This window comes from Paramormyrops kingsleyae, chromosome 16, assembly GCF_048594095.1.
Source record: "Paramormyrops kingsleyae isolate MSU_618 chromosome 16, PKINGS_0.4, whole genome shotgun sequence".
Classification (NCBI taxonomy): domain Eukaryota; kingdom Metazoa; phylum Chordata; class Actinopteri; order Osteoglossiformes; family Mormyridae; genus Paramormyrops; species Paramormyrops kingsleyae.
The window spans coordinates 10333181-10349784 of NC_132812.1; the positions used below are offsets into that span (position 1 = coordinate 10333181).

General features: G+C 43.1%; 1 protein-coding gene across 3 annotated transcripts; it reads right to left on the reverse strand.

Moving 5' to 3' along the window:
* Window positions 1-394: 394 nt before the first annotated feature.
* On the reverse strand, window positions 395-9630 carry dusp27 (dual specificity phosphatase 27). Of its 3 annotated transcripts, none has more exons than XM_023814778.2 (6): window positions 9466-9630; window positions 7591-7720; window positions 5683-5777; window positions 5349-5580; window positions 4999-5216; window positions 395-4104 (listed from the first exon to the last, which is right to left on the reverse strand). In XM_023814778.2, exons 2-6 carry the CDS (start codon window positions 7698-7700, stop codon window positions 1451-1453), a joined length of 3309 nt encoding a protein of 1102 aa, XP_023670546.2. In that variant the 5' UTR covers window positions 7701-7720; window positions 9466-9630; the 3' UTR covers window positions 395-1450. The 3 variants fall into 3 exon arrangements, with proteins under 3 accessions (XP_023670546.2, XP_023670544.2, XP_023670542.2); XM_023814776.2 differs by having other exon boundaries at window positions 7591-7723; XM_023814774.2 differs by lacking the exon at window positions 9466-9630 and adding an exon at window positions 8414-8501 and having other exon boundaries at window positions 7591-7723.
* Between the last annotated feature and the right edge of the window lie 6974 nt (window positions 9631-16604).

Sequence of the window (16604 nt, forward strand, 5' to 3'; positions counted from 1 at the left end):
GGAAGTATACATGTGCATATGTTCACGCACTAATGTGAGACTTGTCACAAATTAAAAATCTCACTCCAGCCAGTTGACCAAAGTTGGCAACCCTGCTTGCCATAGAGAGTTGGGGCAGGAGTCCAGCCAACAACCCTTGAGGTGTGAGACCACACTGAAACACTCTGCTGTCCTACTATTGATACTGGTAGGCTCCTTTCTGAGATAAGGCTGAACTTCACAGCATCCACACATAACCATGGTGAGTAGAACTGTCCTTCATTAGTGAAATTTATAATGAGCTTAGTAGTTTTGTATACTTATATAGGCCTCTTTACTATACTTTCTCTGCTGTACTTTTGTATTACTTTTTTTTTAAAAGTTAAAACTCATCGATATTTGATGAAGCATTGAGGGATTTTTATTTATTTTTATTATTATTAACATGGATTCATTGGAGGTATGAAACGGCTGTCCAATAATTTCTTCACAAAAAGTGGAACATCGATCACACTTTAAAAAAAATAACCTGCAGAAATACATTTTCAGCAGTATAGTATTTGCTATATGTCTAAGAATTAACTTCTTACAAATACAGGTCATAATAAATTACTTTCACATTTGCACAAAAGCTCTTTGTATTTGTATGATTTTTTTAAAAATAAAATGATCACTCAGTCATGTCCACCCACAGAATTTAATACAAAACATTCACTTTGGAAACTCATGGGCTAATGATACAACAAATATGTATCGTTAGTCACTGCAGACTATAATTAAAATGATTGCATGTGTGAAATCAGTATTTATTTACAGAATGGATTGTAAGGATTGGCTGGTGTGTCTCAGCACTATACTTACTTCATACAGCAAATATAGACCTTTAATGGTTCTGTTCAGATGTTGAAAAAACAAGCCTGCATCAGCGAGACAGGCAGCCATTTCTCCAGTCATGAAAAGGAATTTAACATGCAGGAAGAGATAAGCAATCAGTTTCTGAAATTTTTAAATTTCCATTGATTCAAAATTTATTTTCATGTCCAGTGTTCTTAATATTAAGCTTGTGTTTAGAATGTAATTACAAAATATCAGCATGGGTTTATGACTTGAACATCTGATATTATTCTGCTCATCTAGAATATTTCAATCAGGGTTTGTTTTTGTACCTATTTCCTGGTTTTCTATAAGCTAGTGCAATGATAGCAGGAGTCTTTTTTAATATTCCTGCAGATCATAATGTGTCAGGTGAGAAATGTCACCAGACAGATGTATCAATACTTGTGATCATGAGCAGGGTTTTTAAGATATCTAAAAGCTCTTTAGATTGTAAATGCAATTTTTAAATTGCTACAAGGTAGATGACATTCTAGCAAGAGTAGTTATGTGGAGTATAAGTTCTGTTGTACTTTAACATCTAAAGAATCTAGACGTTGAAGAAGAAATTAATTTGCCCTTTCTGAAGACAATGTTTTTAAGATTCACTCCCTCTGTATGAATATGACTTTGATTCCAGCTGTTTTCTCCAGGATGTAATGACATCCTCATCCTGCAGTTCCTCCTCCACCACAGCCCTGGATCTTAGCCTGGACCTGCTAAGGAAGGAGGATATTTCATCTTCTTCTTCATCCTCCTCTTGGCTTCCTTTCTTCACCTCTGTGTTTTCGGCATCATACACTGCACAATGGGAAAACTTCTTTTTTGCTGAAAACTCCTGTACGTCCTCTTCTTCTTCCTGGTCCTCATCGCTGCCATAAGATCTACGTGTTCCACAGCTGTGGGATTCCAACATGCCATTCGCTGAGTGTCCTTTCTCCAGAGCTGACTTTCTTTTGTTATAGGATGACTCTAAACTGGGACCACTGCAGAGGTCAGTTTCAGAGGCTTGGAGTCTGCTTGTAGAGAATGGATCCTTCATTGATCTAGAGGAGAATCTTAAGCCATGACCATACTCCTCTCCCCCACCATTAGATGAGCTCTCCCGGAAATCCCTCCTCCGGCTGGAGAGAGACTCTGTGGTGGCCCGATGTGTAAGACTGTCTGTGCTGTGGGACATGGGGCTCCTGGAAGGAGCTGAGATGCCATTGAGCCACTTGTCAATGCTGCTGGTCTTGTCTCCATCCAGAGCCACACTGCTCAATCTTCCTGGTGCATCCAGTATTGCCCTTTCAGGTTTCTTGTGGACAGGGTCAGGTTGCCGATGTGAAGTACCTCTCACTTCATTATCCTCACCATCCTCATCTTCCTTAGTTTTTTTCTTCTTGAAGAGGGTACTACGCTTGTTGTCCTCTGTAATTTTCTTCAGCTCATAGGCTGCCATCTTGTCCTTCATCTCGGATTTAATTCCTTTATCTATGGAGTCTAGCTTTTGCAGGTCAACCTCATCCTGGAAGAGACTGTAGAGGGGCACGCTTGTTGTGGTGATGCGGCCCTTACGGGAACCTGTAACAGAGGTACCAGAAGTTCCACCTAAAGAGAGCACTGAATTGGCCCCAGTCCTAGACAGAGAGCTGGTGGATGATGCCCCGCTCAGCATGGACACCTTGTCATCATCCTGGGGTTGCCCTGATTTTACCCCAAGGCTGAGAACGGACCCTGGCCGGGATGGAGGCAAACTCCCTCCTAGCATCATCATTTCATTCTGTTTCTGGATAAGAGTCTCTGCTACAACATTGGAAATCCAGTTCTGGATGCTAGCTAGGTTCAGCATCTCATTGCCAGGCCCTTGCATGTTTGGCAAAGGAACTGTGGGCACCATGGGTGGCATTTGAGGCATAGATTGCAAACTGCGGCTCTGAGACACGGTGGAAGAGCGGCCGCTCTGCATGCTGAGCATGGAGGCAGTGTCATCACCGGCCACACTCCTGCTCATCGCAGGCCAGAATGCGGATAGCGGGATGGTGCCTGCGCTCAGCGAGCTCTCCGCGTCCCAGCTGCACATGGACTGGCTCTCCTCCAGCGTCTGTCGCGAGCGCTCCAGGATCTCCTCGCGCCGCTGCTTCCGTTTCACTGAAGCCGAGTCCTCCCCCCTAGCCAGTTCCACTATCTCATCTTTGTTCTCCAATCCCAGTTTCTTTTGCTGTTTCAGCTTCCAGATTTGGTAGGCTGTGAGATTAACTTCATCTGGCGCGGGGGTCTTCCTATCCTCTCCTTCGGCCCCACCCTGCTCTCCCAACCCTGCCTTTTCTGCCTCTGAGTCTTTCTTGTTCCAGCCGAACTGGATCCTCTTCACTCGCCACCTCTCCAATGGTGTCAACCTGTCCTTGTTTTTCTTGCAGAAATTGAAGAGCGAGGATCCAGACTCTGAGAGTACGCTCTCCTCATCGTCCTCCCTGTCCCTGTCTTCACTTTGGTCCTCTTCCACGTGTCGGCTTCTGTAACGGGCAGCCACCTGCTTCTCGATGTCGTTCAGTCGGCGCTTCCACATATCTGCACAGCTACTGCTGCTGTCCTCACTACAGATGGACTCTGTACCCTGGTGGCGACGGGACTGACCAGCCCCCAGCTGCTCTTTCAGGGCTTGGATGTCTTTGCTGCTGATGCTCTCCAAGTCCTCAGCCAGGCAGCTCCCACCTAAGATGGATTCTTTGTCCTCACACATCAGCTGGGTCTGCCACCACTCTTCACTCTGATACTTCTCATTCCTCTTCTGCCATTCATGGATCGCACGGTCCAGATCGTTGTCCTCATCATCCCATTCTTCTGGCAGCACTGGTTCTGTCTCTTCGCTCTGGTCCTCCTGGTGCTGATCCAGGCGTGTGGGTCTCTGTGATGACATCACACTGCTGATCATACTTTTCCCATCCTCTTCCTCTTCTGCCATTATGGAGTGTACCTTAGCTCCCAGAATGCTTTGCGTTCCCCCGTGTTCACGCGGGCGGACCTCAATGACAGAGCCCTGGCTAAGTGTGTCACTGCCGTCATCTCTGTCCCCATCCCTCTCCTCCAGCAGGGTCTCGTTCAGATCTCGCAGCTGCTTCAGGAAGCCCTCATTGGGGTTGATTGGCCTCTTCTTCCTTAGTGCAAGCAATGCCTCCATAATGGTCATGTGATGAAAGATCATGAGGTAGGCGGCAACAAACACAGCAGATCGGCTAACCCCCATCATTGAGTTGACCAGCACCCTCCCTGCAGAGTAATGAAGCACATCAAATCATTTTTGATATATTTAAATATTCAAACCATTCCTCCACATTCACTAGCGGCCAAAATTGTGGCAACACTTTTTTAGAAATCGCAGAACTTTATTCCAGTTACTCCAATTGCTTTTGTAATTGTCCAGTGTACTGATACTTGTAAACATTCATTGATTGTTTATAAACATTACCTCCAATATTCGTGTAGTGATTTTTAAAGCGTAATGCCAAACGCTAGGTGTTTCCACAGTTTTGGCCATTAGTGTGTATCTTTCTCTTACAAAAATCGATCCCAAAATTTTATGTTCAAAAATACATTAAAATGTGAATTTAGGGACAAATCATAGGGTTGGCAATTTATTGTCAGCTTGTCACCTACTCAAAATAAGACACAGCCTCCTGCACAAATATGTGCTACCAAAACCATGTTGTCATCATACAGCTTCGCATTTATCGCCCGGTTTTCCAGACAGATATACTTCCATTTTTAAGCACCTGTGTTGTATTCCGTCCAGGGTGCCTCATAGTACAGGCTCCAGGCTCACTGCCATAATGCACTAGATAAGCAATTATAAAACATGAGTGGATGGATGGTATTAAGCTCTTAAATCAATTTAGGAAGGCAACAGCACTGAGCTCAGATCCTTGAAAGCTTCAGTGTGATCTACACTGCATGAGACCACATTGAATATTCTAGGGCTGCCATGTTTCCACAATATTCTGGGAATATTGGGTGCAATCTACATCCATCTCGAGTGTCTCTGAATTTGAGTAACTTTACTTCATGTCTACATGAGGAAACCCCATGTCTGGCCAGATCAGGTCTATCAGAAAAAAACCCAAACAAAAGGCTCGTCTAGCAGTGTGTCTCAATGTGCCATCCTACCTTTATGGGTCAGCAAGGCCTCATCCAGGAATTCAGCAGCCCCTCGCAAGTGTGGAGAGATGTCTGCTTCGACAAAGTCATCTACCTCAATGCCCAGGTATTGGATGTTCATTCCAGCATAGAAGTCCTGCCCAGTGTACACCCCAGTGCCATGGGCTGCATTCAAGATGTGTGTAATGCCCAGCCGCTTAAGACGGGATTTATTCACGGCCACAGACCTATAAAAAACAGGTATACACAACTCACACACACCGCTTAGACATCGGGGCTATCAAAGAGGCCAGTTCTGGAGTGTAACTTACTCTGGAGTGTAACTTACTCTGGAGTGTAACTTACTAACTGTAACTTACTTCTCTCCGATAAAGGTGTTGGGCCACACCTCATCTACGGGGTTGAAAGGGGCCTCGAGGCGGTCTTGCACCACAGCGCGCTGTATGTCCAGCACACAAGGCGTGTTGTAGGGGCTGCTGTCGTCCATCATGTCCTTCACACGGTTGTACAGGTCCTCTACCATCAGTTGCTCTGCAGACTCCAGCATGCTCTCTGGCACCGGATCTAGCTTAATCTCCTTTGGCTTCAGCTCTAAGAACAGAGAAAGAGAGGGCAGAGTCACTAAGGGACTCTGAGAATTTGCTTGGTCTCCTTGGTCTTGTATTGATTATTGGCCAGTTGTTGATCCCTCACCCTCACTGATGATCTGTTTGGCAGCTATTCCAGATGACAGATGGATGGGTTCCATGAAGATGCTCTCGGTGTCTGTATCCGAGATCACAGAGAACCTGTCGGCAGCATAAGTCAGTGTGGAGTCAGGGTGGAGCAGGGGGTATTTCATACAGGGTCAGTCATACAGAGAACATGCTAACACACTGTGAACACACATACTAAATCACTGCTTTGAGCTCTATCTAGAATGGCAGGGAGGCCAGTGATTTACAGTGTGTTAATTACATCCCATAGCTATTCATACTTGAAACTCATGCCCCATTCTTTAATGTATATGTCTGTGTGTCTCTTCTTCCTCCATATCCTGACTGGCAAACTTAAAAACACGTGAAACTAATGAAACACATCCTGTATGGTATTGGTGTTTCTTTTACAGACATTAATCCTGAGACTTTGGGCCAGATTTACTAATGGTTTGTGCCAGTGCAAACTAAAGACGCACATTGAAGAGTTAGCGATGGAAAGGCGCTGATGCAGTTAATTTTGTAACCAGCAATATTGTAAATGCATTTGTAGGAGTTCCCTTTCAAAGTGCAACATTTTGGAGGAGGGGATCATTTAAATGAGTCATGAACCATGATTTACTAAGGTTTGTCAAAGGCAATTTACTGCAAATTGCACCATAACTTAACGCCAAAAAAAGCATGCCTTTTGCGGTGCCCTTGGTAGATTGGATCGGTCATTATTTAAATGAACTTGCCATGTCTATGTTCATTAATTTAATCACCCATAGAACTGGCCATTCCTATTGGTGCATTTTTAAATCACACCCTCATGCTAATTTGCCCTGCTTAATAAATCTGGCCCTTTATGTAAAAAAAAATTGAAATATGAACAAGTAATAGGGTTAGCCATTTAAGGACAGTTGTACACCTGCTGAAAATAGGACACAGTTTTCCTCACAAACACGCTACAGAGGCCATGCTGCCATCACACGGCTCAAATATTAGCTCAGCAACAACTGACATACCCAACCAGCATCCCTGTCCATTGTCCCTAAACTCAACACCAGGAGGGGCCTGTACTATACTGCTGTGATGTAGCCAAAGGAACCATTGACCGTTCATCATCAGAAAGGGGAACTACAGTAAAAGATCATGCCAGAAACCAGAAGCCCTCCTTGCTCCATTTGGCATCTGCCCATTGAATAGTCGTGGTAACATGTAAAAAATATGGAGACAACATTGTCTGTATAGCATGAGCTGTGGTCTCCAGTCTTACACACTGCTGGTAGGATACTTATGCAATACCCTTTGCAGTAGCTTACAAAGGTACTGCTCAGTTCTCCTTCCCTGGCACTTTCCATTTCATCAATAGTTTATCTTGTGGCCACCCAGAGTGCCCCCTACTTATCTGGGCTATTTGATCATAGTGCTCAAGGGCTTCAACATTTGTTTCAGTAGATTATCAAACAAACTGACTCTTTTAGGCAGTCCGTACAATAATTGTACAATATTATTGCTAAAACTTTTGTGGAGGTACCATATCACATGCTGTTCTGAGCTGCAATTCTTAAGGACATTCTGAGGAAACAACTTGGACACTGAAAAGTTTATTCCACAAATCATAAACTAAAACGTTTCCCACCCACAGACTGACAAGTGTATTGATTTAATGTAACTACTCTGACAACTGTGGCCAAGGAACATGTCGAACATAAAAAATGTCTGATTCTGTTCTCCCCCTCTGTGATTCCCTGTTAAACATATATAGCATGTTAATTTTACACAGTACCACATTGAACATTGAACATGTAACATGAAGGTCCCACTGTGAATAATAGTTTCCATGCGTTACTGTCAAACTGAAGATAAAATGTTGGTTTGTCAGGCATATAATACAATTGAAAAAGAACTGAAGTCTTGTTACCTGCTTGGAGATGGACTTCGTAGGTAGTGTGACTGGATGGATTTGACACTCGTGGTGTCATCTTCCGGAACCACTTGGTCTGCATCTTCAGTGTCTCTGAGGGATGCCATGGCAACGCTGTCGTCTTTAACTGCTGTAGAAACACGTCAGGAAGATTCATTATGGTACATCTTGGCTTTGTGTTTTCAAAAGAAACATGATAACTGCAGTGTCAGTGTTTCCATTGTATCATTGTCATTTTTGCATTTATTTCCTGATGGAAACAAATTTGTGAAATTCCCAGGCAGCACAGGGAACAGTTCGAATTTTTGCGCCATGCCTAAAATTTTTACACACTTAAACAATGCGAACACCTAAGTTATACATGAATTGTAAACCTAGCAAATGCTCCCAGCAAAAATTACATATAAAATATGATAAATCTGCAGTTATTTAAATATTTTACCTAAATAATAACATATTTAAATTATTTAGTGTTACTGTACATTTTGGTATGTGTTTTTGTTGGATGCGAATGTATGATAGATTGATGGATGTTTGTAACTGAATGCATGTTTTTCTGTTTTTTGATGTGTGTGTGTGTGTCTGTGTTTGTGTGTGAGACACAGAGAGAGAGGTCTATCTGCGTCCATGCATGTATTTATAGCACCAGTGACAGCTGCAATCAGGTCAAGATATGCAAGGCAACAGCCCAGAACCCCGAAGCCCGAAAAGCTTTGATAAAGACCCATGGTGCCCCAGCCCCCGGCCCCCACGCTACGCCCCGGCAGCCCTTCCCAAGATCACACTGCTGGCTGTTCCCATAAGCAGGTTTTCTGCTTACCTGGGTAACCAAAAGTAGACTTTCTGACATCCACGTCAGGCGACAGGGGCATACTGGGGGAGAGGGCAGGGGTGATGGGGAAGCCTAAACTTAGTAGGCCTTCTGATTGGCTGGGTCCCTGTGAGGTCATAATCTCTCTCCCAGAGCCCAGACATCTGACACCATCATGATATATCAGTTTGTGACTAAGGGACATTAACCCTTGGAGTTCCACTTCACAGAAGGGAACTTTGTGTATTCCAGTGGTGTAATAGAAGTAAAAGTGCCCAATTTTCTTCTTACATAGTGTTTATACAGCTCATGAAACTCTCTGTCTCTCAGTTGAGCCACAGTCACTAGATTTGTGAACAAAACCTATACTTACAAATTCACATTGGACCGGAATGCCGATCTGAAACATACTCTGACATCAGAGCCTCATCACACAAACGGTGCTTACTTCTGTCCAAGGGCGTGGGAGACAATTTGATATTGTGGGGGGGAGGGTTTAACCACAATTGAGGGTTGAATGAAGCCAAATTAAATACTGGGGGATACACATCCCTTCCCAGGTCCTACGTCCCTGCGTCTATCTATCTGAGAGAATTCAGCAATGCACTGTACAGCTGAGGCGACACATAGATGTTGTTTTACATAGTGGTGTACAAACCTGTTTCACTTAATGTATAAAAATAAGGAATCATAATGCCATGTAGTATTTGCATTTATTAGAAAGTGGAAAATTATTCACGCCACTTCTCTGACACATCTAGTCCGGATATCGATGTTTTTAGATGGCAAATCTAAAAAAAGCCTTTTGTTGGTGCTTGTGATGTTGTTCTAAAGATTATAAGATGGTAGGAACCATGTGGGTAAATAGTCTGCTTTATGTTATGATTTATCATCATTAATAACACCACCACCACCTCCAACAACGATAATAATACTGATAATCACCATCACTATCATCATCATTATAATAGGTCCATCTATATAAATATCACAGGATACAGCTCACAGTGAAGTGACCCAAGACATGCCAAAGTAGTTGTATGGTTGGTGGTTCTACTCACCTGCAAGTTCACAGTTTCTGAAAATACAACACCCAGTCTGGTCCTTTAGTCAGCTACAATCCAGTTACAATGTGGTTACAACACGATTACTGCACGGTTACAGTGCGGTCTCGGCCATGGAAACCTTCTGCCCTGTAGCCTGTGTGAGACTGGCTGACAGAGTGAAGCGTCATGTTGGTTTATCTGCCACTAACAATGGCTCAGAGTCTATTTATAAACTGAGGAATGTGTGGTTCTCACTGTAATGGAGGCCACGGCAGTCACTGCATGAGCAGACAGACTCAGGACAGACCATGATGCCCATCTACTAAATCCAGACAGTCCCCATGCTGCTGTACAGAACATTATCTTTCTCTTTCACCAGAAGTGGAATCAAATGTTAACAGTCCTGTAGTCACAGTCCTTCAGTGGCTTGTGCAAGTGTTATATTCAATATCTGACTTACTGATTAGGTTTATATTCAGATAATCATTATGCTGCCAGGTTTTGCAGTATTAGTGTTAATTGTCCTTTTGGTACTAGCCAAATGCATGTGTGTATCTGTTTAACGAGGAAGACATTCGGAGGACAAAAATAGGATTGATTAACTGTACAAAAAAGTGGTTCCAGAATGTTAAAAAGACATTTAAGTGGTAGGCGGAGCAGCTAATACACACACGGAGCACACATACAGACATACTTCATACAGCAGCATGAGACACAGACCACAGACCAACATGCATACAAAGTGCAAAACAGACAAGGTGTAATACACAGAGTGCTAACAATTAAATGCAGTGCAAGCAAAAGCACATAGTGCACAAATAGAATGCAGAAACACAGAATATTAAGAAAAATTATTATTAACAACAATAACAATAATAATCATAACAATCTTGATCTAAATTTCATCACATTACATGTAATCTTTTCACAAAGCACTACAATAGGAATATTTTAGTACACCAGTGCTGAAACCGCAATATTCATTTGATTAGAGTGAAGAAAGATTCCAGAACACCAACTGATCTTCTAAAGCAGGGGTGGCCAATCTTATTCGCATTGGGCTGGTGTGTACGCAGGTTAGCTGTTCAAACCCAGTTGTGAGGACTCTTCAGCCAATCAGTCCTCTAATTAGTAATCTAATTAGGGAGTTACAGTGAAAACTCTCAAACACAAGGATAAGATTGCCCACCCCTGTCCTAAACTTATCTTACATTCAACTACAGGGAACTGCATGTGCGTGGTTCGGCAAAACTCCATCCATCCAAAAAAGAGCGAGACTCCAGTATCCTGCAGCATTCCTAATATATACCATGTAGCAGCAAGAATTATAACATTGGAAATACTGTTTAACAGGTCTACCAAAATATGTCGATCTTCAATAGAGCAGATGAACATGGGCTAATGATGCCACCTTGTGGTGAAAGTGCGTTACTACCGTAGGACCGAAATTCATGGGGTAACGTAACGTCGGGTGACGCCGTCTTTACATGGGAGAGGTGGGATGGCGACCGTAGAAGTTATACAGCAGCACACCCCAGAAAGGCACAATATTTCTTTACCGTTCTTTTTTTTTGCATCTTAAGGTGATTATATTTTTGAGGGGCACAGGCGGTCATTTGGGGGAGGGGGGAGGGGGGGCGTTTTATAACACACCCCAAAGGGAAATTATCTGAAGTGCACCATTGAAATGTCCAGAAGTATAAACCGGTAAAACGTCCGAGTAAATTTTACACTTTCAGTACGTGTTTCACAAAACCACAGTCCGAATGTTGATTATAATACCACGGCACCCACAGCTGCATGCATATCGAATGGCAGGTGGTAAAATTAAAGCAGTAACAAACGTACAATTAAGCCCACAGGCTGCTCTGTAGCTGTAGGCGATGGCGTGGTGTCCTAGTGCACCAGGACACTAATGAATAAATTAGCTGATTGAGCACTAATGAAATGATAACAGGCAATGTGCGACACCAAACCTATATGATTATACACTGCTCAAAAAAAATTAAAGGAACGCTTTGAAAACACATCAGATCTCAATGGGGGGAAAAATCATGCTGTATATCAATACTGATATGGACTGGGTAATGTGTTAGGAACGAAAGGATGCCACATTGTTTGATGGAAATGAAAATGATAAACCTACAGAGGGCTGAATTCAAAGACACCACAAAAATCAAAGTGAAAAAATGATCCGGTAGGCTGGTCCATTTTGCCGAAATATTCATTACAACAACTAAAAATCGTACTCAGTAGTTTGTATGGCCCCCACGTGCTTGTATGCATGCCTCACAATGTCGGGCAGTGTATAATCGTTCATTCATGACGTGAAACCCATGCTAACCTACAGGGGGCACTGTAACATTGGGTGGGAACTACATGGCTTTAGGGTATCTGGACAGGCAGCTCTCGCTCTCTCAGATCTGTGTGTGTGTGTATTTCAAACGAGAGCAGCCTTCATTATGTGGCCATATTGTAAAATCTTCTAACTTGCAGATCCAATCTTATACTCCTCCCTCCTAAGACTTAAGAAGGTTCTTTTGTGTAATACGGCCCCTGATTCCAATGTAGCTGTACTCGTATGTGTGCTAATTAACTACATGGCAAATAAAGCCTCATTTCACAAGTTGTTAATAATGTTTCGCTTGTTCTCGCTTTGAAATGGATCGATGCGCTGTGCATCATGTACAGCTGTCAGACAGATGAGATGGTTTCACTCATGATGTATCTATTAATAATATGATCCGCGCCAGCAAACATTGCAGCTCCCTCGCAATGCAAACTTATTGTGCTGCTTACATTAAGAGTGCCAGTTGAATTACTGGAACATGTAAGAAAAAAGTGTGTATCCAATAACATGGATTACGCAATGTGTGTTAGTGCCTGTCGATTTAAACTACAAAAGCTTTGATTGCCTGGCGTCACATCAAGGGTGTTTATGTGTTTCCTGGGAACGGTGTGCGGGCGCTGAAATCCGACGGTAACGATCTTACATATGACCACAAGGTGGAGCGGCAGCCCGATATAATTTTCAGTGCGAAAGGAAAACAAATTTTAAAGGAGGCACTGTGTTATCAAGTCTTTTTATGGATTTTCCAATCCAAAGAGCCAAAACATTTTACTGTTTGTGACAGATAGATTGAGTTATTTCTCATTAACATAACACTGGTAATTACTAATTAACACCCTAGATGTTCATAATATTGTAAAAGCATATGTATGGTGCAGACTAGCGGCAACAGGACTAAGCCTTATGGAACTCTTTACCAGATCTCTGAGTATTTTGATTATTGGCTTGAATTGTTAACATTATGGCAGATAAAACGTAAAGCAAGAGAACAGCTGTTCATTAAGTCCAACAAGATTTGCTATTCTGTCCAAAACAATAAGTCAACCTTCTTTTGTCAAAGGCATCGCTGAAGTCCAGGAGCATAAGAGGAGAGACCATTGTTAAACTTTCAGAAGTTAAGCTGCATATTACAGAAGTTAAGCATATTATAGATAATGATGTACTGTAATCGGTAGCTACGAGGGTGTGGCCGGCCATTCAGGTCAGTATTAGGGTTCATGAGCAGGAGCTTAATTACAGCCGTCATAAAAGATGTTGGCGCTAATGTAAAATATAATGACGTATTTAATCTAACATGGCTTTTCTAATTACTGGCTGAAGGTCAATCATTATTTTTTCATCTGTTAAACAAATGGACATTGTAGAACGTGTGTGTTGTGTGTAATCGTGAGCGGTGTAACAAGACACAAAGGAGCTCAGATTGTCAGCCTCGGAACCCCGGGTTTATGGAAATGGTTAGTCAGCCTGAAATCCTAAAGTAATGTCATTTCGCTTTTGTGGCTCTAAGCTACAGATTATATTTAAAACATAAACTGTTCTCTTGCTGAAAGAGAGAGGTGTTAATCCTGCAGGGGAATGACAGTATGACATTAACACAGCAGAACCTAATTTAGTCTCGTGCTGCCTGGTGAGGGTGGCAGACTTTTCTTTTCTGTGTATGATGTGCTGCCTGTTATTTGTTTTCCCCGCTTCTTGGCTCGGAATGGGTGGTGGGTAATCTGCAGCAGTCCCCATGCCGCTTGCATACTGCTCCAGCTCTTTATCGCCCTGTATCACCTCGCCATCGCTCTCCTCCCTCCCTCTCCGGCTCTCCCTATTGTTCTTGACCTGCCTATTCTCAGAATTTTTCTCATCCAGAAAATGCTTCAGTGGAACAAGTTCACAGTTTGTAACTGTCGCCTTGGAAACAACCCAGGCAAAGTACAGAAGTGTTATTGCCAGAGGGGCTTAAGAAGAAAAAAGAAACAACACAGAAGGACTCTTTGAGAAACTTTCGTTTCACTCTCACTGTCCTGGTTTCTATTTCTAAGTGATATTCAAGTGCATGGAATGAAATGTTTAATTAATCGACCAATTCATCGTTTTCATGTCTCTTTTGGTCTCTACCTATATCACCTATATTTTAAAATTTGAGCACAACTTCTCCAGAAAAAAAGAAAATCCAAAACTCTTTCCTTATGCTGACACAATTCAATGGCTCTTTCACCTAGGAAAGGCCACGTTGTATATGAGGTGAACATATCACACCCAACACCAAACCCCCTGCTTTCTAACACTGGCAGACCAGGGCAGTTAAAAATCAACCCCACCTTCTGCATCGCAGAGCCCAGGTCAGTCAAATCTCTTGGCTGCCCGTCTTTACCTGATGACAAGTCAAGTAGGAGTGCAAACGCAGCGGCAGCGTTTCGGAGACCTCCGTCTGATTCATCCTGCCTTCACAGTGTGTTTAGAAATAAAAAGCTGATGACAGACGGAGTTTGTACACTGAGGATGAATGTACTGCCGAGGCACAGGGGTGGATGTCCTGTCAGAACCCGTCTCTTAACCCTACTTCCTGTGACCTGAGCTGTGGGCGGATGCAGATCTGTGGTGTCGACACCCCGCCTCTGTGTTTTCTTTGTGGGACCCGGTGCCTCCATGTCCCACCGTGACGTGACATAATGACGGCCATGTGTGCATAGTCTCAGGTGCTTGGACAGGGGAGGCGGTGGAAGGTTTAGGCCACAGGGTTGGGGGTTGGCAGGGGGTGGGTGGGGGGGGGGTGTTACAATGACTCCTGCTGTTGAGTAATTGGAATTTCATCACCTCAGGCTGCTTTGCGAGATTAAGGTAGCAGGAAGTGAAGGAAAAGTCTGAACTTGACAAGGGAGGCGTTTCGTAGGAAAACTTTTCGTTTCTTAGTAGACAGTGTGTGAAGAATGTTCTTCATGTTAAATCGGTGATAAAAACATGTGACGTGTGGAAAAAATAATACCACCCAGCTGAAACCATTATTTTCACTGTATTATTTTACATGATTAATCTGTTTAGCGGAGCTTACATGTTTGCAGTTTGCTTATTAATGTGAGTGATTTTATGACATGATTCTGTTTAATCAGCTTTAAAAATAACAAGACCATTCGCCACCTGCTGCAGGAGAATACCAGAGTACCCAGAGGAAGCCAAACTGCACAGGGGAACAAAACACACACACACACACGATTCAAACTGCCAGTTCTAGAGGTGTAAGGCAGCAGTGCTACCCACTGAGCCAAACTTGCAGAGACTATTCTCTCCAGACTAGAAGGAGGCTGTTTGTTCTGAATAACAAAGACAACAGACATGCAATCATACATTCAATTTTAAATATGTAACTCTGTACTGTGTAGTACAGATAGAGTACTCTGACTGGTCTTTGTTTTCTTGTGGTTTCATGTTCTTCAGATAAAATCTGCAGTGTAGTATTCACTGGTGAACATCCATCCATCACTGTAACCACTTTTACCGCACTGGGGTCACAGGAGCCTATCCCAGGAACAATGGGCACAGGCAGGAACCAACCCTGGGCAGCCACCAACACACTGTAGGACACACACATCTACAGGGCAAATTTAGACAACCAACCTGCCCTGCATGCTTTTGGACCGTGGGAGGAAACCAGAGCCCCTGGCAGAAACCCACGCGAACACAGGGAGAGACGTGAGAACTCCACACAGAAAGGACCGGGGAGCGAACCCAGGCCCTTCTTGCTGTGAGGCAGCAGTGCTAAGCAGTGCCAGCCACTGCACCACCACGCCACCTTGGTGAACATTAACTTGTAATTTAAATATTGTTGTGCATAATTACAATGGCGAACAGAATAGGTCCTAGCAGGGTACATTAAATTTCCATCCATCCATTTTCTGTAACTGGTTATCCTATTCAGGGTCTCGAGGGATCCACAATCTATCCTGCAGGCTATGGGCGCCCTAATTAATCAAATCATATTAATTACCATTTAAGGAGAAAGTAGGACTATACTGCATATTTCCAGCTATACTACAGGGTACAGTGGTAACAAACAGGTGTAGGCATAAAATTGGACGCATCATCATTGTGTGCCGTGCTGCTTTGCTGATGAGCCTATCAGCAGCTGAGTTCTTCCCATGGAGAGCTATCTGGAGCAGCACGCATCCCACGAGTGAAAATGCCAGCGGTAATGTACAGGATTCTAAAACACTTTCCTTTGGGGAATTCAGGCACTGCCCCACAAGGCGTGTAATGCGTTTGGTGTCAATGTTATTGAGTTATTATGTTCCTGAATATAGCAAAACTGCCAGCTGCCATACCGAGCTCTTAATTTACAATACAAAAGCTATGTTCATTCGAGATGCCTTGTTCTGGAACAACCAAATGATGGCGCTGTGAGGTATCCCAACCCACTTAAGATGCTGCAGATAAATGGATTCTTGACAGTCAATAAAAATGATGACAGCTAATAAATATCTTCCCCATGTCACTGATTAATAGCCTGGAATCTTGTTTGACAGTACAATCTTACTAGCATCACATGTAGTAATAATACAGAAAGCAATCCACAATACCAGTTGTCTTTCAGTTTAAAATAAAAATAATAGAACAAAATTTATTTAATGACATCTGAAGAACAAAATTAGCTTCATTAGCTATTTTAAAATGGGTACATGCATGTTAGCTTGTACCCCAAAAAGGCCTCTTTCAGGCAATTAGGACCATGCATCCATCTTCCAGGCACATACTCAGTAGAGGGTTGCAGTAACCCTGGAGCATATCCCAGAATGCATTGGGCATGGGAACATTCTGAAGA

What these genes read in the sequence shown, in the direction of transcription:
- dusp27 (XM_023814774.2), bottom strand. Translation starts at nt 8,465, where the DNA reads ATGCCCCTGTCGCCTGACGTGGATGTCAGAAAGTCTACTTTTGGTTAC. An exon ending in AACACCTTTATCGGAGAGAA is followed by an intron (nt 5,217 to 5,348) that starts GTAAGTTACAGT and finishes TGTTTTTTATAG; the next exon opens with GTCTGTGGCCGTGAATAAAT. An exon ending in GGCCTTGCTGACCCATAAAG is followed by an intron (nt 4,105 to 4,998) that starts GTAGGATGGCAC and finishes ATTACTCTGCAG; the next exon opens with GGAGGGTGCTGGTCAACTCA.